The sequence below is a fragment of the Cyanistes caeruleus genome, chromosome 5, assembly GCF_971803275.1.
Source record: "Cyanistes caeruleus chromosome 5, bCyaCae1.hap1.1, whole genome shotgun sequence".
Classification (NCBI taxonomy): Eukaryota; Metazoa; Chordata; class Aves; order Passeriformes; family Paridae; genus Cyanistes; species Cyanistes caeruleus.
The window spans coordinates 44,214,748-44,240,819 of record NC_141705.1 but is presented as its reverse complement, the minus strand read 5'-3'; the positions used below and the strand labels follow the sequence as shown (position 1 = coordinate 44,240,819).

At 50.6% G+C, this 26,072-nt stretch overlaps 2 protein-coding genes across 6 annotated transcripts; one reads left to right on the top strand and one right to left on the bottom strand.

The window, feature by feature from the left end:
- Window positions 1–14: 14 nt before the first annotated feature.
- Window positions 15–11,179, top strand: SPMAP2L (sperm microtubule associated protein 2 like). Of its 4 annotated transcripts, none has more exons than XM_086891545.1 (9): window positions 15–552; window positions 1,194–1,236; window positions 3,300–3,350; window positions 4,348–4,470; window positions 6,037–6,150; window positions 6,447–6,558; window positions 7,603–7,734; window positions 8,248–8,423; window positions 9,007–11,179. In XM_086891545.1, exons 1-9 carry the CDS (start codon window positions 30–32, stop codon window positions 9,119–9,121), a joined length of 1,389 nt encoding a protein of 462 aa, XP_086747671.1. In that variant the 5' UTR covers window positions 15–29; the 3' UTR covers window positions 9,122–11,179. The 4 variants fall into 4 exon arrangements, with proteins under 4 accessions (XP_086747671.1, XP_086747672.1, XP_086747673.1 ...); XM_086891547.1 differs by having other exon boundaries at window positions 146–494; XM_086891546.1 differs by lacking the exon at window positions 7,603–7,734.
- On the bottom strand, window positions 10,081–18,523 carry HOPX (HOP homeobox). Of its 2 annotated transcripts, none has more exons than XM_023924784.2 (3): window positions 18,251–18,523; window positions 13,646–13,821; window positions 10,081–11,371 (listed from the first exon to the last, which is right to left on the bottom strand). In XM_023924784.2, exons 2-3 carry the CDS (start codon window positions 13,787–13,789, stop codon window positions 11,294–11,296), a joined length of 222 nt encoding a protein of 73 aa, XP_023780552.1. In that variant the 5' UTR covers window positions 13,790–13,821; window positions 18,251–18,523; the 3' UTR covers window positions 10,081–11,293. The 2 variants fall into 2 exon arrangements, with proteins under 2 accessions (XP_023780552.1, XP_023780551.1); XM_023924783.2 differs by lacking the exon at window positions 18,251–18,523 and adding an exon at window positions 14,088–14,182.
- Window positions 18,524–26,072: the final 7,549 nt, after the last annotated feature.

Genomic DNA, 26,072 nt, shown 5'->3' with positions numbered 1-26,072 from the left:
AGGCTGTTCTCTTCCAGTTGGGGAGCAAGATGTTCAGGTGTGGGAGGCTCCCGAGGCCTCTCTGGGACAGCCGGCAATGCAGGGCTCCTTGTCACCCGCGGGCAGAGGCTGTGGGCTCGGGGGGCCGCCAGAATCCAGTGTGTGTGCAATGTGTGTGCGGTGTGTGTGTGTGTGTGCGCAGTATCTCTGTGTGTGTGGTGTGCGGTGTGTGTGTGCAGTGTCTGTGTGTGCAGTGTCTGTGTGTGTATGCGGTGTGTGTGTGTGGTGTGCGGTGTGTGTGTGTGTGTGCAGTGTGTGTGTGTGCGGTGTGTGTGTGTGCAGTGTCTGTGTGCAGTGTGTGCGGTGTGTGTGTGTGTGCGGTGTGTGTGTGTGCGGTGTCTTTGTGTGCGGTGTCTGTGCCGTGTGTGTGCCCGGGCCCGCCGCTTGCGGGCGGGGCGGGCGGAGCCGTTGGGCGGGGCGGGGCCGGGCCATGGCGGCGGCCGGGGACATGTACGGTGCGTGGGGCCGGGGCCTGTACTGTGCGGTGCGTGGGGCCGGGGCCTGTACTGTGCGGTGCGTGGGGCCGGGGCGGGCGGGCCCCAGCGGCACCAGGACCCGCGGGCGGGGGCGGCCCCTCCGCCGAGCCCCGGCCCCGCCCGCGGTGGGCTCGGGCAGGGAGGGCTCCCGGGCACGGTGGGCCGCAGGCGCCGGCAGGCCCCGAGCACGGCGGCGGGGACGGAGGGATGCCGGCCCCGTTTCGAGGCCGTCGCTGCCGTCGGGGCACGTGGCTGCACGTGTCGGCACGCCGCCGGTTTTCCTGTTATCCCGTATCGTACCCCACCCCCCGGATGTTTTGTACTGGCACCGAGTCCCAGTTTAAAACTGTTCCCCCCAGGCTCTGCAAACCTCCCCTAGAAGCTGCTGAAGGCAGTGATAAGGGGTGGCTGCACTGAGTCAGGTGGGAGCCCGCAGGCTGGCGACCACTGGTGCTTGTGCCAGGAGAAGGATGTGGTGCTGGAGGTGCTCCATCCTGCAGCCGGGGCACAACCACTGGAGAGGAAGGTACCAGGTAACAATACAAACATCTGCTGAGCAACTATCCTGAGGAGATGCACAAACTTCATCTGCCATATGAGTATTGCACGTGAAAGAGCGGGCAGTCCAGGCCCCAGGAGTTATCAAGCTTTTAAATTCACCTATTCTTGTCTTTGCAGTGTCACCTTGTTTACCTCGCATATGTGTACGCCCACGCAGCAGGTAAGAAGCCCTCTCCTCCTGGCTGTGTGTTCAGGCCAGTGCTCCACGTCTCTTGAGAGGGCCCAGTTGGGGATTTACACTGAGCAGTGAGTCAATATATCAGATGACACTGTGATAAACACTTGAGAGGAAATTATGCCCGGTTTTGCCCTTACCTCAGCTTCTGAAAAATGTCTGACCATCCTGCCCCTTCAAAACGGAAGCTGTGACTCTGCTTTACAAGGAATTGATCTCAAAAGGAGTTGATCTATCTTAAGCAATGGGTCTGTGAATGCTCAGACAGTAGAGGGGAGGTGTTTCCATGTCTGGCTGAAGCAAGGCCTCATTTTCCTTGCTGGGAAGCATGAGCAGGCCCAAACAAAAAAGCTCCACCAGGGTTGTCTTGTCAGTGAGGTGGTTTAACCCCTTCAAGTTGCAGAGCTGCTGTAGGTACATCCTGAGTGAAGATGCCTTTCTGTCTAAAGCTTTTGCCATGATAAATGTAATCTTTCCTTTTATAACTGGAAAAAAGAACAAAAGAAGATTGTCAAGTGAGTTGAGAGACCTGATCTGAATGTATGTGTGCGTTGTTCCTTGGCTGGATCATGATGCAAGCTTTGCACAGCAGTGTGGGGCACTAGGGCCATGTGCATGTCATGCTAGATTTGGCTGTGGCTGTGTGCTGAGTCTGTGCCAGCAGCTGAGGAAAAGCAAGGAGCCTGCTTGCAGAGATAGTGCCAGCTCTGCAACACAGCTAGGCTGGGGGGGACCTCTGAGTGCTAATCCTTCACCCCATTGCAACTTTGTAAGGAAAACCCTCTGGGGACCTGCTTGGGAATAAAGAACTTCAACTGGCTTTTGGCTCCTGAAATGACGTCTGCATTCCTGACCGTGTCCTGTCTTGAACTGGTGGCAGGGGGCCAAAGTCCTACAGGCAGTTGCCTCTGTGGGATCTCAGCAGGAGCCGTTTGCAGCACTGTGGCCCAAGTTAGGCGTGACAGGCATCTCATGCAGTGATGATGCTGTAACAGCAGCCTGCCATTTCAGGGATCTCTGTGGTTCTGAGCTCTCCAAAAAGCATTTTCCAGGGCTTGGCATCTTACTAGGAGTATTAGCCCCATCAGAGAAACCACAGATGTGTCCCCAAAGCACAGATTGTTTTCTATTGGCAAGTATCTCTCTCTAGTGGTGTCCTTGCTCTTCTCTAGGGCCATGCTGCTGCACTACCAGGTGATACAGAGCAGGGAAGCGATGCCTCAGGCTCCCACCTTCTGTGCTTTTTTCCATGCTGGGGCACTTCCACAGCTGCCTGCACAGTGTGGTTGCTTACCTATGGCTGTGGGTAGGCACCTGTAGCCCCAGTGGGTGGGTATGGGCTTGGCCTGTGACAAGTTGTGTAACACACTTGTGGCACTGGATCATCTTGTTCTTCTCTCTGTACCAAGGCTCATAAAGTTCAGGCACTTCCCAGTCACTGGGATTTCAATCCTCAGCAGTGATACCTGATCTCCATGAGAGGTTTTAGTCTGTTGTATATTCAGTAAAAACATTTCCCGAGCTGCTCCTAGGGCAAAGACCATGCATGTTCCTGTGTCTCTATAGCATCTAGGACCTCTGTGCTAAATGGACTGAAATAAAATGTGCTCCTGAAGCCAGGTGGGAACACAGTGCTGTCCCCCTGGTGCCTTTTAGTAAACCAGGACAGTGGTGATAGCAGATGTTCGTTCATTTGGGCTCCTATAGGGTGGGAGATCATCATTTTTGTACCTGTTTCACAGTAAGTTATTGACCAGAAAAGTTCCTTCCCACTCCTAGCCATCTGTGGAGGCAGAATTGCAAATTTGTGTCTCTGCAGTCCAAGAGAAAATACAAAAATTCATGGGCTGGTGAGTTTGCCAGATTAAATGGCTGGAAAGTGCTTGAAGAGAGAGGTTCTTAAACACACTCTCTCAAGGGAATGAAGGCAAAAGCACAGGGGTTTGAGGGTGTTTATATGGCTTTGAGTACAGCAGTAGCTTCTTTATGCTTTATTGGTTTAACTGTATGGTTAATGGCATGTTTCTCCTTTTTGGCAATTTTGGCAGGATACTTGAACTTGCAAAACCCAAGACAGTATTTCATGAAAGCAGTCCCACGTAAGTAGGTGCTCAAACGGCGTTTGTTCAAGGGCTGGGGACTGACGGGGCTCAGACAGAGCAGACCCTTGGCCATTGTCTTGCTACTCCTTTCCCCTCTGTTCCTGGAAAATCAGACTAAGGTGTTCTGTACTTGAAGGGCTCCCTTCAATTTTCTCTTTCAAGTTCTTTCAAAAACCTGGGCTTGACTCGAGCCTTGCCTTTGTTGCCCCATCTGATCTGAGCTGCCCAACTGAGATGTTGTGGGGTAGGATGGTGTGTGGACCGTGGGAGCCAGGCTGCTCTGTCCTGGAGGATACAGCCCAGCTTTAGGAACAGAGTTGCTGTCTGTGTGATGTGGTCAAACTACAGCTTGACAAGCCAGGGCAGCAGTGTCTTGGTAACATCTCTTCTCTGTTATCTGTATGGGCCTTGAAAAAGGCTCCACAAACACATTGCCCTGCTGTTCACTGTCCCAACTACCCCAGTACCCTCTCCCACCATGGCCTCTCAGTGAGGGATGAGCAACTCCAAATTTGCCCTGGGCACAGGAGAGTAACCACTAACCTGCTGTAAAACCTCACCCATTTTCCGTGGCACACCCTGACTGTAACATTATTACTATTTTTACTGTCATACCTGTGGTATAGTTAGGTGGTAATGGTGAGGCAAAAGAAATGCAATGATGAAACTCCCCCAGGGGTTTCAGAGATGTAATGAAATGACCCTTTCTGCACATCCACTGGTAACTAAAACCAGACCTATCACTTTAAAGGTCTTTTCTTTTTTAGTTGGCAACCACCAGCAGGAGAGTGCTGGGAAATTTGATGCCACAGAAAGTGAATGCTTAGGGGGTGGTACTGGCACTTTGCAGGTGTGGGGAGCCATAGTGTGTGCGTGTGTGTGTGTGTGTGTGTGTGTGTGTGTGTTCCATCCTAGACAGGGAACAATAGCCCCAGCAAACACATTTCACACTTGTGCATGTTACTAAAATTTCACAACCTTGCTGTTCTTGTAGGCTTGTATGGGGAAACCAAGAGACAATATGGCCCCTCTCAGGGGGTGCTATGACAGCTCAACCATCTGCAAGAATATTGGCTCTATCCAGGCCCAAGGAATATTTTAGCACGTACCAGTGCAGGTCAGTGACGTGGATGGTCAGTACATCCTGGGGAAGGAGGCAGCTCAGAGCATGTTCTTTAGGGAGCCATACTGGCTCCCAGGGAAAGGGGAGATGCCATCTCCTCTCCTCAAAATGCTGCCCTGCAAGCAGCTCCATGGCACTGAAACTCACCAAGCTGTTTTGTGCTTGGAAGAGGGGCTGTCTGAAGCAGGGAAGAAAGTGCTGTGGCAGCATAGTCACCCTGAGTACTTGACTTCCAAAATGGGGAGGAACTGGGGAGTGCTAAATTTTGGTGCCCTTTTATTTCCTCATGCCCACTTCCCAGCTGTGAGGACTTCTGCAACACATAGTTGCTGGTCTGATTAGAGCTCTAGGTTCCCATCAGCTGCCCTAGGAGCTAGTCTTGATCTCAGTCTCCAAGCACAAAGGGAGCATGTTTCTCTGTTCTCTGTTGCCATCCAACAGCTCTGCTTTGGTTTGAAGTAGACATCATGTGCATGCATGCATTCCTTGATGAAATGTGTGTGTTGCACCTTTGAGTAGAGAAGAATTGTCTCTAGAGTGTTCCCTGTCCCATTGGGGCTGATGCAGCCCAGCCAGGCACCTGGACACAGTTAATGATCCCCTGCATCCTCTTTTAAGTCTGATCTAAATCTTTAAGGTAAGGTTAGGAAAAGAGAAATCTTGCAGTGTTCTGCTTCTGTAAGGAATCCAGGTCTCTTGCCTTGAGTTAAACCTCTGTTGTCACTACATGGTGAAAAACTAGACCATGTTTTGGAATTGGAATGAAAAATTATGTAAAAAATATAAATTACAATGGTGCTGCATTACTTGAAGCAAGTCATCTGTAGTTCTGTTGGAGGAGATAAAGCTTTTTTTGATTCAGGATGGTGGTTGCTAGGCTGTTAGAAGTCCTAGCAATGAGAATGGAGATGAAACTCTGTTGCACTCTTGGCTCTCCTCTGCCTGCAGGGATGTCAAGACATGCATGTCTTTAGTTTTTTCCACTCTGCCACTATCACCAGTTACAGGCTCTCATCCTCCTGAGAGCTTCTGCCTCTTGCTAAAGGTGTCCATATGACAGTCCTTTCTGCTTACCTCTACTTGCTCCTTCCCTGGCAATGACAAGCATATTCCAACAGTTATACTTGATTGAAAGCTGGATGAGCAAGGCACTAGGGGAGATACCAAGGTGAAAGGAGCTACGAAGGCGCAAGGTGCTATCAAGCCATTGTAAAAATGAGGTTTCTAAACTGGCAGAGCTGGCCAACGTAAATGCTGTTGGGTGTTGTGGGGCAGCTTCTTTAAATGGTCCAGAAAAAGCCTAGACTTTGAAAGCAATCCACTGAGGGTGCTTAAAACAGGACTCTTCAGATGCAAATGGCATTTAAAGTGAGGAAATCTCAGGTGCAAATGCCTATTTGTTCATGGCTTTTCCATGTGCACCAGTGCCAACTTTTGTACATGCAGCTGGCATGGATGTTTAGCCAGACTTAGGTTACCAAGTGCCAGGATCATGTTCTCTGCCAGTTGCCTTTTGCTAGCTCTTCTGTGCTGTTCCTCAAAAGCCTTCTTTCTGTACAGGTGCAGACCAATGATCGGTGGGCGTACCGCACTAGCAAAGTTTGGCTACCCTTCTGAACGGCTGCTGAGGTTGGCTGAACCTAAAAAAATCCCCACTGCTGCTCTGGTGAGAAGGTGAGAGGCTAGAAAGCTTACAGGGTGCTATAGGTAGAGCCTTGGGCCTTGTAGCATCAGTGCATCTTCAAAGTAATAAATGCAGGAACGGAAGATGGGTAAACAGAGGCCAAAATGCAGAGCAGGTTCTCTGCTGGGATTAGAACTTCTGGATTCTCTCATGGGATGAGTTCTACACTGGAAATGGCCACAAGACAAAGCTGCCTTCTGCTGCAGCAAATGTGAGGTTTAGACATCCCAGCTGCAGCCAGTGGGGAGCATCTTTGATTGTCAGTGCCACGACTCTCTGCTTCCAGATCCCCTGAGTTGTCCGTGTCCCTGGCTGCACAGAACTATACTGCCTCCAAGCGCATACTGGAGCTTGCCCAGCCAAAGAAGGTGCACCCAGACTTCATGCCGCCCAGAGAGGTGAGAAGGAGGTTGAGTGAGATTTGGAGGGTACAGAGATGCAGCAAACTGCCCTGAGTTTTTAGACCCCATATGCCACCCCTGGATGTGCCCAGTGTAAGGGAGAAGCTGTTTGGTTCTGCTGGGATTTATGACACTGGGGGAAACTGCCTTTTCAGAGAATAATGTTGGCTTTGCAAATCGCCTGCTGGGAGACAAAAGCCAGCCAGGCTGGAGCAGGCTAGTATAGCAGGAGAGCCAAGGGAGGCATCTGGGCTTCATCCTCAGATAAAGTATTCTGGAAAAGTGGAGAAACCTGATGGAAATGGCATGTTTAGCTCTAAGGGAGTAGTCAGGTTTGTAGTTGGGCAGTTGTGCTCCTATCGGAGTACGTAGGGGGCATGAGATTGCAAATACTATGTGTATTTTAACTACATTTTACCAGAAGCCTAGTTTATATTTCTGGGCTTGTTCCTTTTAGGTGGGTCATTGCTTTGGCAGGGGTGAAAGGACTTGGAGCAATCTCAGATTACACTCATTTCCATGGCAAAGGCTACATTTTCTCTGTGCAGCCTCTGGAGCTGGGAAATGGCAGGCTGGGCTGGAGCAGGACTGGGCAACAGTGACTCTCTGAAAAATTTTGGAAGAAGTCCCCCCTGAAAAAGTAATCACATTTTCTGTAGGAATGAAGTTAACTGTACGAGCAAATTTACCCTGAAATCTGAGTGTCTCTCCTTAGCCAGGAAGTTATGTGATTCAGCCAGGAATATGAATATAAAAAACATGGAAAAAATTTCTCTGCACTGTTACCTGGCTACACAGGCTCTCATGACAGGCACTCTGTCCTGGCTCTGAGTGGGCAACAGCTAGGGAATTGCTGTAGCACCAAAATTACTTAATAGTTTAGGTAAAGGAAAGATAATGGATTCTGGAAAATTAAGAGTGACCGTGTCTGCAAAGGAAGGGTGCTGGGATGCTCATCCTTGTGGAGAGGAAGCATGTCTCTGTGGGCTGCTGTACAAGCTCTGTGTCTGCACATCCCTCCCCCATTCTGGACCTATGCAGGTGCCAACACAAATTTCCAGCTTTGCAACCTTGGCCAATGCATCAGCACGGGTCCAGAAGCTCGCAGAGCCCTTGATAAGGGAGACAACCTGCTGCACTAAGCACACCCATCCTGGTGATCTCATCTCTTCGGTAAGGCAGCGTCACCTGGGACCCTACATGGATGGGACTCCTGGCAGAGGGCACAGGTGCTCAATTGCTTGTGGCTCCCTTCATCCCGCCCTGGATGTGCTGCTCTCCATGAGGCTGGCCTAGCTGCTTCCTGAGCTGGAAAGCAGGATGTGTGCTCCATTCAGAGCATGAACTGACTCCCAGCACATGTCCCCAGAGAATGGCAGAGCTGTGCCTAGCCTGCATTTGTGGGGATGGGGAGAGATGGACGAGTGCCTGAGATCTCCAGTGCTGGGGGTGGGTTGGACAAAGGTCTGTGAGTAATAGGAGGCTGGAGGGCAGGTTGTGGGACTGGCCAGGCAGTGATTTCTCCTTCTACAGTTTGCCTGGTGCCAAACACTGCTGAGGACAGGATCATGTCCCATCTGCCTGTGGTCAGTGGCTGTGAACTTGGGAACACTGAGTTGGTTGCACGCTGAGCACATTTGAATGCCAGGAGCACATCTAAGGACCTTCCTCCCCATTCTTCCACAGGTTTCCAGGTCATCTCAGAAGGCAGTTGCAAGCCCTCGGACCATTGAGCTTTCGAAGCCGAAACAAGTCCATGCTAAGTACATGCCCCCACGGGATCCTGAGTGGCCTGTGACAGAAGCTGCCAAGCACGCAGTGGCTACACCAAGGGTTGTGGAGCTGGCCCAGCCTAGCACAAGGTAGGTATGGCTTCCCCATCACAGGGAAATGATCAGCTGCCAGCCCGTTTTGTGTGGCTCATGGCACCTTGTTCATTTGTGTTTGGCCAGAGAGATTAGGCCAAGATTAGGAAGTACTCTTCCACTTTCAAAATGCATGGATTTTATGTGTCTGGATGTGGATGCTACTTGGATTGCTGTTTAAAAAGCCCTTTTGAGGTAGAAGGAGAGTCAAAAGAGAAGGAACAGGAACTTTCAAATTCCAGCAGGAATTACTGGTTGGGACTTCTTATTAATTCCAATTATAAAAAGCAACCAACTGGCAAAGGGCAGAGTGTAACACATTCATGTTGCCCAGCATGTTGCAGCTGACCTCAGCCCAGTCTGCATGAAGTTCTGGGGAGGATGTTTCACAGAGGGTGAGGGAATGCCTGGCTGTAGTGGCTGTGAGAGATATCCCTCCCCTGATGACAGCAGTGGAGGTGTGATGCCTTTTGTTTTGACAGGGAAGGGCAGGCTTAGGTGAAGGTGTGGCAGCTGGCAGGCAGCTGACAGCTGGCCTTGCTCCAGTGAGGATTAACCATCCCTACCCTCTCTCTTCCAGACCTCGTATGGGCTTGACTACACTCAACCCAGATGCATTCAAAGTGAAGGAGGCTGCTATAAAGGCAGCTTGTTCTCCACGGATCGAAGAACTAGCTCGACCAATTCAGCGCTAAGCACCCTCAGAAATGCTCCTGCTATCTGCCCACATCACCCCTTGGAACATCACTCTCTCTGGCCTGTGCTGTGGCTCGAAAATCTCCTTGAACACAGTGCAGAGGTAGCACTCAGCAGGAGCACTTTCTGTGAGTTCAAATAAAAGCATCATTCCTTAAGAATAGTCATCAGGGAAAATTAACAGAACTCGACCTAATGTGGGAAGACTCTCTCCCTAGGATGGGTTATGTCTGGAGTTTCTCTCTTGATTGCTGTAATAGTTTAAGAAGTAATGAAACAACTGCTGGGGGAAAGCAGCACAGGAACTGTCCTTTCACGTGGGGAAGTGTGGCAAACCAAACCCAAGAGCACGCAGTAAGTTGATGCAACACGACTCCTGAATTGGGGTTTAAACATTTTTGCTAAAGTTTAATCATCCTCTTACTGACACTCAGGAGTTTTGTGCTTGTGGCAGAAGTAGAAATACAAAAGGCTACAAAGTATGTTGAGTTGGCTTGGATTTGGGGCCTGTTTTCTCAAATGCCTGGAGAACAGGCAGATCCGGTTACGTAGGTGGGTGAAAATCTGTGTGGTTCAGCTACTCAGTTGTGTGACCCTGGGCAAAACAAGAGAGTTCTGCACAGGGATATTTGGAGCCTAACTCTAAAAGGCAGAGTTCCCCTCAGAGTAAGAGAGAAGACAAGTTGCAAACGCTTAGAAGAAAGCAAGTATTGATGCCAGAGTCTGCAGAACAAATTCTGAGCTCCAGTCGGGTTTGTGGGTGAGTCAGTTTGGCAGCTGGATTGCAGGGGAACAACAGCCTGTGTGGGGCATGGCATAAGGGAGAATGCTTTTATCTGCTTCCTACAAGGTCAGTGTGTTTTGCACTGGCTGCCCAACCACTGATGACAGGCTGGAGATACTGAGGCACAAGAGATGCTCAGCAGTAAGGGACAAAAGCCACAAATGAAAGCATATGGCAGTTTCAGAGACAATATATTTTAATCTTCCCTGTGTTAAGCTGATTCTCCTTCCAGAGGAATAGAGACAGGTGACCACAAACCAGAAGGGATTAATCAGAGGATCCATTAATTGATTCAGTAATCCACTAAGTAGAGTGCTTCTGCAGCCTTTTGAACAAGGTAAGGTCACTGGGCAACGGTGCTGGTTATTTTTAGACCAGGCATTGTCCTGTGCCAAAATGGATGAGAGTTTGGACTTCGTGCAAGAGCCTCAGTGCAACTGCATTCCTCAGGCTTGAGAATGGCCAGAAGGAGACTGGGGTCTCCTCCTAAAGCCCCCATGCTGTGGGGGAACCCCAGCACCACCAGCCTCTACCTCCCCAGGGATTAGGAGGTGTGTGGGGCTGTGTGGGCTGCCATGCACGGACCCACGGGTGCCCTGGGAGATGAGGCTGCCCATGGCTGTCCCTGTGGCAAAGGGAAAACCCACTGTGCCCACTGAGGCTGCCTGGGAGCAACGTTGCCCTTCCAGAGGGAAGGAGTCTGCCTCCTGTCACGGTGGCAGGGAGCACAAGCAGGGACATAATAGACCTCCTCTCATCAAAAAACATTGGGTTTTTATAATTACACTGGGAAAAATCCCAAAACACCCCATGAGTTCTTTCTCTTTGGTGACCTTTAATAGAAAGGTAAAAAAGGCATTCAAGGGATGCTTGGCTTGGTCTGATTATGGTGTAGGACTTGCTTTGCCAGCATCCAGAGCTGATTCAGGCATGTTGAGCCAAAACAGGTCACCTGAACAGCACACCTGGTTTTCCAGATGCCCTGCTCTCTGGATGATCTGTACCTTAAAGCTAGCACACATAATTTGCCTCCAGGAATTGTAAGGAAAACAAATCTTTATTTCTTCCTTCTGTATTTGAACATGTATCATGGCAAATTGTCTGCAAGCCTGGGACAAGGGCATGAAATTGCCTTTTCTTGTGCAGCTGCTGTTAATGGGTTGGAATCATTAGACAGGTTATCAGCCGTCAAAAGTTGTATACACATACCTATATATATATATAATGGGTTTTTTCTTGTTATGTACATGTTAAATAAAATTTATGTTAAATAGCAGAGTATTACTTTGTATCGCAAAACCTATTGCAACAGAAGAACCCCGAGGAAACCCACTCTGAAGAGCTTCACCATCCTTTATAAGAGGTGAGGGGACTGGAGCAGCATCCTCTAGTCCCTGACAGACCCGCTTTCTGAGGGCAGCCCTTCAGACTTCCTCCACTCTGCCAGGCGCTGCTTGAACCATTTCTGGAGAGAAAGAACAAAGCAGAGACTGAGTGCACTGGGCTGAGAGAAGCTGCTGAGTGACTTTGCTAAAGGTGCAGGTGTCAGCACGTGGGACGAGGCGAGGGGAACTCGTGGTGCTGCTGCCTTGTGGCAAGGTGCTGTTCCCAGGCAGCCAGGATGGTCGCTCCTGACCAAACGGTCTTGTAACCTATGTGTGCATCTCTTTCAAACTCATCTCTCTAGCTCACTTCAGACCATGACAGTGTGGGTGAGTCCTTATTGTTGCTGTGAGTCCAGGTTTTTCTTGCAGAGTAAGGGATTGGCTAAGGAGCTGGATGGTGTCTGTTTAAATGACTGGAGAAGTGAAACAATCGCTTGCGGGTCCAAAACTGATAGGAATCAAAAGCTCACCTGTATCAGAAAGCATGAGAGGTACAGCACATTGGCTCTCAACAAATGTAAGAATAAATCTATTTTTAAAATGGTTTAAAAATTGTCTTAGTGTTTAGGCAATATGCACATCAATGTTAGCAGTAACTTAGCACTATGTCTGTTGTAACTTAGCATCTGGAAGCCCATTCCAAGAGCTGCTGATGCCACTTCAAGGCAGCCACAATTTAAAATATTAGAAAAAATGTATCTAGTTAAAGCTACACTACCTAAGAAGAAAAGTAAAAAAAAAAAATATAACTCATGTGCCGGAAGCACAGCTCAGCCTTTTGTTTGGCAACGTGCCTGTGATTCCTTTTGTTGCAGCTCATTTTGTTGCTATATTTGTTCATGGGTATTTTTGAAGCCATTATGGTCTGTAATGATACAACCACGGTGCTCTCTACAAGTGTCTCTCACACTGCCTTTGACCACATCCAGTCATATGATTGACAGCCTAGCCTCCTCTCAGAAATTACACTTTCTGTCCTAAACCATCATGTCCTCTTTGCATCTTATTGTTACTGAATTTTTTATTAAAATGGCTGCTATTTCTAGATGATAAAGCACTCCAGATGTCAGGGGCAATGATTCTCTGTGTTCTACGCAATGCAGGCACTTTGCAACTCGCCACCCCAGTCTTGATCCTGTCCCTAACATGACCTTCATCTCCAGATTTCTAGGAGCACTCTCGACTAGTGGGAAAATTTAGCTATCAGGAAGAGATCTACAGAGATGCCCTGGGTGCATATGGCTTGTGTTTACAAGTTGCTGTAGGAAAAAAAAAAAAAAGAAAAAAAAAGGAACAGTGCCATTTCCATGGAGAAAAAGGTATTTTAGGGGTGCTGCCTCAAACAAGCAGTGATTGATGCCTCACCAAAGCATAGTCCATTCAGTCCATTCCAGCTGAGGACTATCAGTGCAATGGATGCTGTTCCAGCATCTTTCCCTGGGACAGGCTAAATGCTGACATTGCCAGCTTGGCTTTTACACCCCTTTGGCTTTGCTGAGGGAGAGCCAGGCTTGGCAGCTCTCTGCAAACTGCTGCTAACTTTCCAGTGGGTTGGATTTCTCTTCTATACCCATAAATGCTGCTAGGGGTGTAGTAAACACCTGCATCGCAATGAGCTGCACTGCCACCTGAAGGAACTGGGAAGAAGCCGTTTGCTTCTGAAGCCCATGGCAGCCCACAGGTAGCCAGCTGGAGCACAGGGCTTGGTGGAATTCCCAGACAGTGGCAGCCTGTCCCTGTGGAGGGGTATTTGGAGGTCTCTGTGTCTCCTGGAGAGGCTGACATGTGTGCTTAGGGATGCTGAGGCAGAGGGTGCACAACCTGAGCATGTCCCACAGCACATCCTGCAGGAATTGCATCTATCCTCTATCTATTTTAAAATGACAGTAGTTTCTTCAGACCTTAAAACCAGCAGTAGTTTGTGCATCCAAGACTATCAGAAATGGTTTGGAAGAACAGCATGCACGGGTTGTACATTCAGGAGCAGAAACACACGGAGTGCAGGAAGGATGTGGGGTACAGGGAGGTGCTGTGTTGCAGTAGAACTCTGTGGGTGTAGTTAGGGGTGTGCTGGGGCTTGCAGCAGTGCAGAGGAGACTTGTGGGTGCAGTGAGGAGTGTGCAGGGTGCACGGTGGTGCAGGGAGTGCAAGAGGGAGCAGATGGGGCACCGAGGAGTGCAGGCAGTGTGGGGGGAGCATGAGAAGGGCAGGGGCTGCTGTAGGAAGCCTGTGCAGGGGACAGACAGGTGCAGGTGTACAACAGAGAGACCAGGACAGGCAGGAGATGTGGGGCACAGAGGCATGTAGGGGGAGCAGGGCTAGTGCCAGGGGCGGGATGAGGGGCATACACTCACCAGAGTCTGCTCCTCGGAGAGCCCGGTCTCGGCAGCGATGAGGCACAGTGTGGTGGGGTCAGGGTGCTTATTCACCTTGCAGAAGTGGTACTCCAGGATCTCCAGCTGCTCCTCAGTGGGAATCACTGGATTTTCCATGGCCATCTCCTCCTGGGGCAGGGCTATGGGGCCAGGCACTGCAGAGAGGGGCTGGTGTCACTGCTCAAGCTGGGAGTGGCCAGTGGGGCCACACTTGCTGAGCCCCAGATTTGCCATCCGTGTCCCCACCAACCTCACCCCCCCCGGCCCCAGCTGTAGCCTCGGGCTGCAGCAGGGCTCAACTCCCTTCCCAAAGACATGCCAGGGGGCTCAGCTGGGAGCACCAGCCCCCCAGCAACTCCTGTCTCCGTTGCCTCACTGCAGCGACCACACGGCAGCAGTGCCCAGCGCTGAGCTGTCTCACCATCCTCAGCTGGCAGGAAGCTGCAGGCTGCTCAGCACTCCCCTGGTGCTGTATTTATAGCCAGTGTGACTCCCATGGGAACGATTCCTGTTTACAGCCGTATTTAGGCCTGGGCGTCACTTAGGAGTGATGTCACACCAATGGGCATGTTCAGGGGGTTCATTTAAAGATATTAGCTAAAAAACATTATTTATCCTCTGGGTGAATGGACAATATCTGCTATCTAACCTAGTGGGCTGTTGCTTTTTTTTCCCTACTTCCCAGTGATTCCCAGACAAGTTTGTGCAAAGGAATGATAAAACAACATACAAGATCTTCTGGGAGCATGGCCTTCGACCCAACAACCACTCTATTTCCTCTCCTCAGGGTCAGTGTCCTGCTCCTTCTCTTAGCAGTATGGCCAGACATCACACAATGCTGGCCACGAGAAGGTAAGCTGCATTGTTTGAAGTAATATTTAATGTTACCACATGTGGGCATAAACAGTCCTGTTGTGCCTGAGCATCACTGAACTGGTTGGCTGGCTGGTTGGTTGGTTGGTTGGGTTTTGGTGCGTAAGTATTCAAATCCTTGAGCACTGCACCCAGCGTATGTCTGCTGGTCAAGCACTTGCTGCCTCTGACTGTGGTCAGTCCTAGGTGCCCCCAGCAACGGCAGCACCAAGAAGCCCGTGTTTTCCTCCAGAGTAATATTTGTCCCACTTGTGCTTTGCATAATCTCTGTAAGATTTGGCCCAAAAGAACAAGCAAAACACGTGCATCTTGCCACCTCTCGTCTGCTGGGCTCCAGGTTTGCTTTCACTCGAGGGTCGAGCTTGCTAATTCACTCAACTAAAACACGAGGCACTGCCCCCACACAGCATGCACAAGTCCCTTGATGCTGAATCACTGTGGTGTTTTTGAAAGCAGGCTGTGGGGTACTGGCAGGGGAGGAGCTGGTTGCAAAAATGTGGCCTTTCTTGATCTGCTCTCCTGCTGTCCCAGTTGCCTGGCCCATCTCTGTCAGCTTGGCTGGTTGGTGTTGCTGGCTCTCCAGTGCTGCCAGGAGCCCTTGGCCCTTCTTGAGACTCCTGTGAGCCATCTGCTGCAGACCTGCCCTGCCCCTACACTGGAGTCCAGCTTTTCCTTCCCTTTGGCTCTGGGATATAATCCTGGAACATCTACCATGCTGCACTCCAACTGCATAGGTTTAAACCCAGCTGCTTTCTTGGTTGACTGCTAACTCACCTTAAGGTACCCTGGAGTACTGAATGCCCCAGGGCTTTCACTTGCTGACAGAACTTCTAGGATGGAGCTCGGCTGCAAAACTGTCATGCAGCTTGTGAAGAGCCAGGTGCAGTGAGAGGCTGGAGAGATCTCCTTCTTTGAACTTTACCTCATAAAGCAAAGATCCCCCTGAGCCTCCTCTACAGAAAGTGCTTTGACTAATAAAGAATCCTTTGGCATTTGAGTAGGGGCTTATAAATAGACCAGGGCTGGTTGTGAAACAGCCCACTCTGCTTGAGTCACTTGGTAAATACAGATTGTAACACAGTGGTTGTGTAACATTGGAGCACCTCTGAGCACAATGGAGTGCTGGTATACAGTATCACCCACCAGCCCTGGGTGGACTGAGGAAAGACCATCTTTAAGCCCAAGTACTGCAAGCCAAGCTGGACTTGTCTGTGGAGCTGCCTGGGTTTTCCTGGGGTCAGCTCAGTTCAGAAGCATCCATATAGGAAGGGGGCAGTCATAATTCAGTTCCTCATTCATGTGAGGTAGCAGGAGTCTGCTGAATGCTGCTCACCTACCTTAGATGTTTGTAGACCTCAGGAAAAGATGCAGGGGCAGAAGGAGGTCCCCTGGACTTGAGGTGCTGCTCTCCAGTACTTGCCTGCTAGGCTCTTCATGAGGTCAAAATGCAGATGAGGCCAAGCTCAGGCCACAAGTCCTGCCTCTCCTTTTTGAAGCACACCACTGAGCCACCTGCCCTTCTCATAGAAAGCCCAGCCACAAAGGGATCCTCATCACCTCCAGATCATGCATCTAGCCTGGGCCACCAGCAGCAACATGCCTTGGCAGTTCATAAATCATTGTTTGCAGCCTGCCGCATTAATGTGCCTTGATGTGTGTGCATGGATTTGCATAGGAACACATGCTTCACCTTTCATGTTTCACCTGCACAGCTATTTCTGCTTCTGGTTATCTCCGGGTTCCTGAGGTGTTTCCCCGTAGGACACACTATCTTTTACCTGCTGGCAGCTCAGAGTGCCCCAGCATGTGGGATGTGATACCTGAAGGCTTTTCTTTATGTCCCCTCTACCCCTGCTCCGGAAGCAGAACAGCTTTTACCTCTCAAGGCTGTGAGATGGGTTTCAGGAAAACGCAAGAACTCTGGGGCTCCTGGAGGCCTCCACATCACTGCACTGCATCCTAAGAGGCTTTCAGGAGCCATGCAACCCCTGTGCAGCATATGGCTTCTAGCACTTGGCACCTCCTCAGTGCTACAAATTGGGGGTATATGACATGACTTGAGGGCACCAGGAGTGCCTAAATGCTCTGACTGGCCTTATAGAGACCACTAATCACCTGCCCACTACTTAAACGGAAACTCATTTAAGCCTAGGCACGCAGCCTGGCCTTCAGGCCAACACCTCTCCTCTGTACAGGAAAGGCTATTGTCTCACATTTCTAAAAGCCTGGTAGAAATATGGAGACTCACAGCTGTTTGGCTTAGCTGCTGAAAAGCATCACTTGTCACTGCTTTTTCCTCTTAAATTTTTGACAACATTGAAAAAAAACCCCAACAAAACAAGGCTTTTTCAGTGCAAGGAATGTTAGCCATTCAGAAGGGTTGTGGGGCTACAGTTGTCGTTCAGCTGGGCTGTACTCACCCAGGCAGAAATGACAATGCCAGATGCACTGTCACAGGGAAACCACCACACCTGCTCTGTCCTAGGTGTCAAGCTAAAGACCCCTGGGGAATTCACACTCGGCTCTGACTGTCTTGGTTTTAGGTAGAACACTGTGAGAGCAGAAGCTTGCAAGTGGTTCAGCGGTTGCCTGGGCTGTGGGTAGCTCCAGCCAGCACTGCTATGTATGTACATGACAGCACCTGGTGCTCTTAGTGTGGCTGATAGGGCAGTAAAATGCACCTCCAGGGCCATTTTGGAGTGAGCAGACAAAAGGCAGTGGCCGATGGACGCAAGTTGCAGCAAGAGAAAGTCTTATTATAAATATATAGTACTCTGCCCATGTCCTGTGGTTGCACCCAGCTCCCCAGAAACACCCTGGGGTTACTAACAGGTCTCCTAGCTCTGGCCTGAAACGGGAGAGGACATCTTTCTGTCTCCCAGCATGCTTGCCCAGCACTGCTAGCACAGTCAGCATTTACTATCCTGGCAGAAATCAACCACTTTTCTAGAAAAGACATGATCTCTGTTTGCTCAGCTTTGCTTTTTTTGAACAGTAGTCACAATAACTGGCTGGCTGTGCAACTCTAATGATTTACTACACCCAATGCCCCTAGAAATCTCTCTGAGCAGTAGCTCCTGCCAAGCTGATGGGGCTCCATAGCCTCTGCTGGGCTTCTTGACCCCTTTCCCAGTGCTCCCACTGTCAGGGCTGGGATGCGACTGGAGGCATCTGCGTCTGGTTTTAGCTTGCAGCTACTTCCTGCCGCTGCAGGGATCAAAATAGCAGTTCTCAATGCAAACGAGCCCTCTTACCCTCCCTTGCTCTGCTGCAGAGCCGTGTCCTGTCCTGAGCTTTGCTCAGCCTCCTGCTGTGGGGTGGCTGTGGATAACGTCAGCCAGCATGGCGCACAGGATAAGGTGGGACAGAGGCTTTAAAAATAAACCGGGCCCTGCCATAAATAAGGAAAAAACACCTGTCATGCATCCTGTAAACTACCCGTCCAGTCTTTTAGAAGATAATATCAGATGGGAACAAAGCAAACAGGAGCACAGCAGCTGCTGCAGCAGAGCAGGACCCCACGGTGGCCCATGCCTGGGGTCTCTCCTGCCTGGTGCTCTTCTGCCTGCCCCAGGCATGAGCCTTCCTGCCCCGCTGGGTGCAGCTCCGACCTCTTCAGCATCAGCATTCACAGGGCAGCACCTCCCTCCATCCCCCCCTTCCCCAGCCGCAAACCCACCCCAGCACCCTCAGCTCGGAGCCTGTGCTTACCTGGAGCTGGCAGGGACCAGAAGCGTGTAAAACAAGAACCCCGCAGGTCCTTGGGTGACTGCTTAAGTATCTGCGTGTGTGTTTGACAGGCGGGGACCTGAAAAACCTGCCGCAAATCACAGGAGCTCCCGGGATCCACAGCCACTCTCTGGGCTGGTAATTCAGGTTTGGCACGGGCTGCCTTTGGCAGGGCTCCGCGCGTGGTTGTGCTCGCCGCGGGCTCCCGGTGGCCCGGCAGCCGTCGGGGCGCGTCCCGCCAGGCTCGGGGCCCGGCCCCCGGCTCCGGCCGGGGCTGCTTCCTGCGGGGGTACAGGAAAGGGGCAGGAGGGGTGCGGCGGAAACAGCGCTTCGCAGAGCGGAGCTCCAGCCGAGCCCGCCCGTCCCTGCCGGCCGCATCCCGCTGCAAGGAGCCCCGCTGCCCCCTTGGCTGATGGAGCCCGGCAGCGCTCGCTGCTCCGCAGGGCTGGACCCTCATCTCGCTTTGGTGTCTTGCAAATGGTGCGTCCAGGTTTAACACTCCTGAGCCTGCTGTCACTTTAGTCAGCCCTGGTATCCCCGCCGGGCTGGGTGTCAGGGCAGGACTGGGTCCTGGATCTGACCTGCTGCTGCAGCCCAAGTGCCTGGATGGGGATGGGGATGGGGATGGGGATGGGGATGGGGATGGGGATGGGGATGGGGATGGGGATGGGGATGGGGATAGGGAGGAGAGCGGGGCATCCTCCTCTGCCAAAGACCTCTCCCCGATTAAAGTGGCCAGGAGCCCGCAGTTCCCAGTGGGGTGGTCTGGAAGCATTAGACAGCAGCTTAAAAGGAGGCACCTTGTGGGGTGGAGTGCAGTGGGGAGGGGCGGATTTTTCTCTCAGTTTGTAGACAGCTGGAAGGGGATGCTGGAAAATCAGAGAGGCTGAGGAAAGAGCTTATGAAAAATTGAGTATGTCTTGCAGTGGCTGAGATTATCTGCCAGAGCAAAACTCAAACTGGCACAGAAGGCAAAAGCTGTGGAACTGTAGAGCCCTGACCTTGGGGAGAAGTGGCTGGACAAATCCCAGCAAGAAACCTGCCATATGTTTAGCAGTGAGCCAAGACCATCCTGAAGAGGTTTTGCAATGCTGGGGGAAACATGGCAAGGGGATTGCAGAGAGATCTGTGCCAAAGGACGGGCAGACCCGTGCCAGTTTTCCTAGCAGGATGACATTGATAAAGCGTGATCAGCAGATAGCGTCACTGCCTCATAATCCAAATGTTGCTGTTCAGAGAGGTTTTTGGGGGAAGACTTGATCCTGCATGCCTTGGGCAGGCACCTGGCCAGAGGAATATGTCCTGTTTATCACTGGTGCTAAGCAACAGAACATGGGTAGCAATGGGTGCGCACAAGCAGATTGGATGATGTGTCTGGGGGGATGGCTCCCATAGCCGTGGCTGGGGGCATCAGGATGCATTCAAGGAGGCTGGAGCAGACCCCTGCAGCAGGACTCACCTTGGATTTCAACCCCAGTGTGGGAAAGGTCAGGCAGAGGCCCCAAACTGCATACTGACATGTCCTTGTGGGAGCTCACAGGGATATTGCTACTTATCTGCCTCATGTCTGTGCTCTGCTTTGGCATCTGCTCTTGGCCAGCCTTGATGACAGGACAGATGGGAAAATATTCTGGTCCCAGAAAGATTTTCCTATGTTTGTATGCTGTCTTTTTTTTCCTTCCGTGCATGTGCTCCAAGCGTTGTAAAATGTGAGTAACCTGGCCCGCAGGAACAGGATAGGCTCCTCTCTTCCCTTGTTTATTACTGACAGAGGAGAGAAAGCCTTTAATGTGGAAAAACCCTTTTCTCTTAGCCTGTGAACCCAGCCCAGACTTGCACTGGGAGCACTGGCAGTGACGTGTTTCACCCCATTGAAATGGTTCCAGAGTCCTGCAGTGACAGTGTGAAAGTCATGTCACAAATCTGTTCACATCTGGCTGGCACATGTTAATGCTTTTCTGACCTTTTCTGAAATGTTTAGGCCCCATTTCTCCTCCTGGGAGAGGGTCGAAGTACTGCTGGAATTTATGCCTCACCTGATACGAAGAGATCCTGTCCCCAGAGGATGTCCTTTGTCAGCAGAATTAGATAAAATAGAAAGAAAATGAAGGGTGCATCCAGGCACATGACAGAGAGTTTTTTCCTGTTGAGAAGTACAGCTGTTGTGATGTGCACTTGACAATTTTGCATAACAGTGTGGCATTGTAGGGAGGGGTTTGCAGCTGCAGCCTGCATTCAGCACCCTGCTCCTCCGGACCCCTCTCGCAGAGGCTTGAATATCATCCGTGCTGCTCCATGGGGAGATATTGACTGAAGTCACTTTTGGGGGGGAGGTGGGGTGGGCATTCCACACACAGCTCATGCCCATCCTGACCCCGTTGTTGTCCCCTTAACGCTGCATGGAGACAGAATGGAAAAAACCATGGAAATGAGAGCGGGGGAAGCAACTTGTCAAGCCGTCAGGATAGAACGGGATATAACATAGCTTTTCTGATTTGTTCATATTTCCTCCTTTTTATGCATGTGTTTCTCTCGAATTTTGCCATGTTTTCTTTCCTGAAAATGAGGCTTAGAACCAGCACCCCTTGTCTGGGGATTACATAGAGATTTTTTTTCCCTTTTCTGAGTATGTGAATTAATAAAAATATGTGCTTTCCAGATTCCACCCCAACCCAAGTGTCAGAGAGAGCGCAAGAGCTTCCCTTCTCCTTCTGAACATCCCAATGCAAAGGAAAACCTCAAAAGCCATCTTCTGTTTTGTTTTCCAGTGTTGTTTTAGGGTTTTTTTTCCTCATGTGCTGGGGTTTTTTGGCCACTAATCCAAAAAAAATGTGGTTGGAAACAAGGCTTTACAGAATATTTTGGCTTACATTCAGTTAGAGAAGCATTTTCTAACTAGCCAGTACTGACTCACAGGACAACTCCTGCGGCTAACCAGATGAGACTTCTACCTCCATACCCCACTTGCCCCAGAACAGCCAAAGAGATTGGTTGTTCTTCAGGGTTCAGCTGGCAATTGGCTTTGTTGGACATCCCAACACACAAGAATTTGACTGAGTCAAATTTGATCAGTTTTTTCCCTAGGAGAGCAGCAACATTGGTTGCACCCCAAGAACCAGCAGCACACCGTGCTTACCCAGACCGTGCCCTGGGCAGGGGGAAGAGGAGGTGGGCACAGGTGGCTCCTTGCTGCTGGAGCAGGGCTGTTTGCCTGGGCTTAGCAGCTGCCCCTTCTGCTCTTTCCATCATTCATTTCCCTTTGGTTTTAGTGGGCAGGGTTCAGCCTGTCTCTCCTCAGCAGCAGAACGGATCCAGGCCAGACAGATACTAATCAGATGTGACTTCCAATAGGATCCCTGCCTTCAGTCTGTCCGTGGGATACAGTTGTGTGGATGGAAACGGCAGTGTTTTATTATTCCTCCCGTTGTTCCTGTACTTCTCAGAGAACACTGTCATCTCATTGGTATTTCCATGTGCAATCTCTGCCTGGGGTACAGTCTTCCTCCCTACTCTCACTAACCAGATAGTTTTGAAGTGACTAAAGCGGGAGTTGATAGGTGCAGTTCCTTGCCGGGAGGATTTTCAGCAGCTCTGCCATAGCTGGTAGGCAGAACGTGCTGCAGCACGCAGGGACAGCCGGCAGGGCATCATCACACCGGGGAGCTGCTGCCCTGCCCAGCCCAGGGAAACACGGGCTCCGCCGCTGGTGAGAGGCAGGGAGGGAGGACAGAGTAGAGCTGCAGATCTGCTCTCCGCCCTGGGGGTGCCAGGGGAATGTACAGGGGAGCGAGCCCTTCCCCAGACTCGGATGGCTGTGCACTTTCTAGGGAGCAAGTCAGGGAGACGGGAGGCTGGAAAATATCCGCTGAAATCTGCTCTGTTGTGAATCTCTAGGCTGAAGCTGCCTAGTTTTGGAGGTCCTGACCCAAATACTTCAGTGATCAAATACTTCAAGTCAAATACTTCAAGGTCAATGAAGGGACTTTATGCCCCCCCAGTCAGGGAAGAGCTGTGTCCAAACACTTGCCTGCCACCAGTATTGTGCACTCAGTTGCAGCAGGAATGCAATCCTGAAGACCTACTTCGAGGGTCTCAGCAGGGCGAGCACAGGTGCTGACCATTCCTGACTTTCCTCAGCCTTCACCATGAGGGTCCAGGACCACGTTTTCTGCTGTGCTGTCCCACGCCGAGGAGCCCCAGGTGCCTGGCCCTTGTGCCCAGCTCATGGCAGCAGTGCCATGCAGCTGGCAGCCTGTGGTTTCTGTTGGACCAGTTTGGGCAGGCACCTGTGGAGAGGCAGCTCTGGTGCCACCAGCTGCTGGGGCATTGCCACAGGTGATGAGCAGGATGGGTCATCTCTGTGTGACACACACCACAGCCCCTGTGTCAGCACCTGTGGTGCCCTGTGACACCGGCAGACAACTAGAATGACTTGCAGAGCTGACAATGAACATAATGGAGACTCTGCTGGGTGTCAGGAAGTGGCTTCAAGGGCCCTAAGCAATTAACTTCAAAATTTTTCTTCCCTTTAGAAACCTGGTTGCTAAAATGGGCTTTGGGGAAGGTGGCACTCACAAAGGATGCTAGCTGCCCACAGTCTTGTCTGCATAGCTGGCCATAGGGACAGCTGAGAGAGCACAATAGAAGCACTCACAGATGCCTTCCTCATTGCTCTGACTGCCTCATCACCCCAGGGAGTGGGTCATCCTCAGTGGGACATCCCCTGCTGCTGGGATGTCCCCCTGCTGCAGCTCTGGGGGCTCAGGCACCCCCTTGTCGCAGGGTTGGCTGTGTCTAGTGTGCCTGGCAGAGAGGCTCCAGGATGGAGAGGGCGCCCTTGCCATGTCACTCAGGGTATGGTGACTGGGCTGGAGGATGGGGGTGCTTTCCAGGGAAGGAATATTGAGCAGGGTGCAGTGCTGCACAGGCAAGCAGCTGGAGAGTGCTCAACCCATGGGAGAGCCCAGCAGGCTCAAACAAGCACAAACAGCCTGAGAAACCTGAGCTAACGAAGCTGTACCTGCACCACTGCTCAGGGAAGTCACACTCTTGTCACAGCACGTCTTTTAGCACCTTGTCCTGCTGGAGGGAAGTGGTTTGGGGGACACCCAAGGCTGGGGGGGACAGTTCCCATCAGCGGCAAGGGCAGGTTCTGGAGGCTCACTGCCAATCTGAGGCTGTTTGAAGCAGAAAGAAAGCTTCTGCCACTGGCGTGGGATTGCTCTCATGTTGCTCCAAGTGTCTCTGTGCCCATCTCTTGGCTGGCTGGTGCTATATACAGCCAGTCTTTCTGGCTTCTCTGGGTGGGTTTTTCTCCCTTCTTCAAAGGCTGTTCCTTGTCCTAGGCCTAGTCCTGGCTAGAAGGATCCTATCCAGGGGGGTCTTTATGTAGGGCCATGTCTCCTGTTTCTTAGGTCTCTGGCCTGGCCACAGAAAGCCCTGCTCAGTGGGGTGGGCATGGCAGGGCTGAGCTCAGGGAGCCCACTGGAGAGCTGTGTCCCCTGTGCTGCTCCTGCTGTCCAGCACAGGCCTGTCTGCATGGCAAGGGAACACTGGAACAGACTGTCAGGGGTTTCCAGAGTCTGCTTCCCTTGAAATGTACTTCACTTAGTAGGTATCCTTTTAGCAAGATACTAATTCTAACCTCTGTTGGCCATTCACCTGTTCTGCACATAGAAATGGATTTGCTGACTTGTGTGCCTGACCATGGCAAACGTGAGCCATGGGAAAAATAAAATACACCAAGGGCCAGCTCTGCTCTCTGCGCCCAGCCTGCTGTTGCATTGGAAATGTTGGTGGCCTGGGAGTAGGGACACACAGGAGACACCTGGTGTGTAACTGCTCACAGCCTGCTGGTCTCTGCCAGATGTTTTTCAGTCCTGTCATTCTGAAGACCTGGAGGCTTTCTTGAGTCTCTGGAAGTGTTTTATCTGTTCTGAATAAAGTACTTTTATCACTCCCTAATGGCAGACTGTTGACCCTAAACACTAATTTCCTGATGTTTTCACCCAAGGAAATTGAATGCAAGAGATGGGAAGCTAGGCAGAGGGCTCAGAGGCATTTTTCTGCTGTGCACCTACACACAGCACTCCAGATAACTGAGGTGCTTTCTCATAAGCAGTCAGACCTGTTGGGGTGGCTCTGGTGGTTCTGATAACACCCGACTTTGGGCAGCACAGGTGCTGGTTGCAAATTCACCTGCCTCTTGCTATTGCAAACTGCAGAATAAGTGAGGTGGATATTACCTCTCCAGGTCTCTCGTCCAACCTCTAGGTCAGGTGGCTTAGGATTGTGAGCAGTGGAATTGTGAACATCTTGAAGAATGTCGTTCCTAAAAACTCTACATGTTTCTGTTCTATTATTCCTCATGGGAAATATTTTTTTTTCTGGTATTAAACAAAATACTTGCATGTGTACAAGGTCCCTATTCTAGCCCATTATTACTTATGTGTGGGTTTTTTCCCTTATTGGTCCATGGCAGAGTCCAAAGGAAATGTTTGTCAGGGGACAATAAATTGGTTTTTCCCTCCTCATGAGCCCAAACAGTTTTATTTTCAGAGTTAAAAACCTCCTTTTCCTCTTCTGATAACTTTTTTAAAAGATAGCTTTCTTTCTCTGTGTAGGAGTGGGAGAAGTCCCCAAAATATGCAGGTTCTTTCTCTTTTTGGGTTCAATCACGTAGCAACAGGTGGTACTAGGAGTTTACAGACTTTTATGCCCAGAGTTTAGGAAATCTTTACTTTGGCTGATCCATGGAGATGACTTTGCTTATTGTCTTGTCCTATTTGATTCTGACATGAATACTATCTAGCTCTCAATAGATAGTCAAATTATAAACTTTGATTATGGCTGCAGATCCCTAAATTCCTGGAGAAACTGGCTGGTCATGGCATGGATGGGTGCACTGTTTGCCACATAAAAAACTGTCTGGGTGGCAGGACCCAGAGCGTGCCGGTGAATGGGGTTAGGTCCAGCTAGTGGATGGTCACTAGTGGGGTTCCCCAGGGCTCAGTGTTGGGGCCAGCCCTGTTCAGTGTCTTTTTCAGTGGTCTGGCCAAGGGGATTGATGCATCCTCTGGGCAGAGGGCAAGCTGGCAGTCAGAGAAAGCACCAGGGACACAACTTGCATTTTGCTTGATTGTCAGGATTTACATTCAGTTACATTTGGTAACACAGCTTAGTGGGACTTGGCAGTGTCAGGTTTACAGCTGATGATCTTAAAGGTCTTTTCTAACCTACATGATTCTATGATTCTTAGCAGATAAACTTAACCATTGATGTGACCCCCCATTCACAATCTCCCATTTCACTACAGCTTTGTGCATCCCGCTGTATTTATGTCTCCTACCACAGGCCTAAGGAAGGCAGAAACATTGCGGGGCAAGAGAAGCTATGAATCCCATGCAAATGAAAAGCTGATTTTTAGAAATTAGGAGAGAAGCAAGCTATCTGGAGTTTTCCAAAGGTTACCAGAAGGTAAGAGTGTGCATGCAGATAGCTACAGTACAATAGCCCCAAAGCCCCCTACAGAAGGCCCTCCTCTTTGACAGATGCTCTTCAAATGAAGAGAGAGGGTTCACTTCAATTGTCTGTTTGCAGATATCTGCAAATTGCTGGATATCCACTGGCAGATAAGAAAGGACTTCCAGAGAACCCAGGCCCTTCCAGTGCAGCAGCTTGGAGCTTGCTGCAATATCCCACAGAATCTACAGTGACACAAGATATTATTAGAGAAGTTAGGATCTCAGTCCCAGCCCTATTCTCTGCTCCAGAGTGCTTCACAGTAGGGTTTTTCACTGGGGAA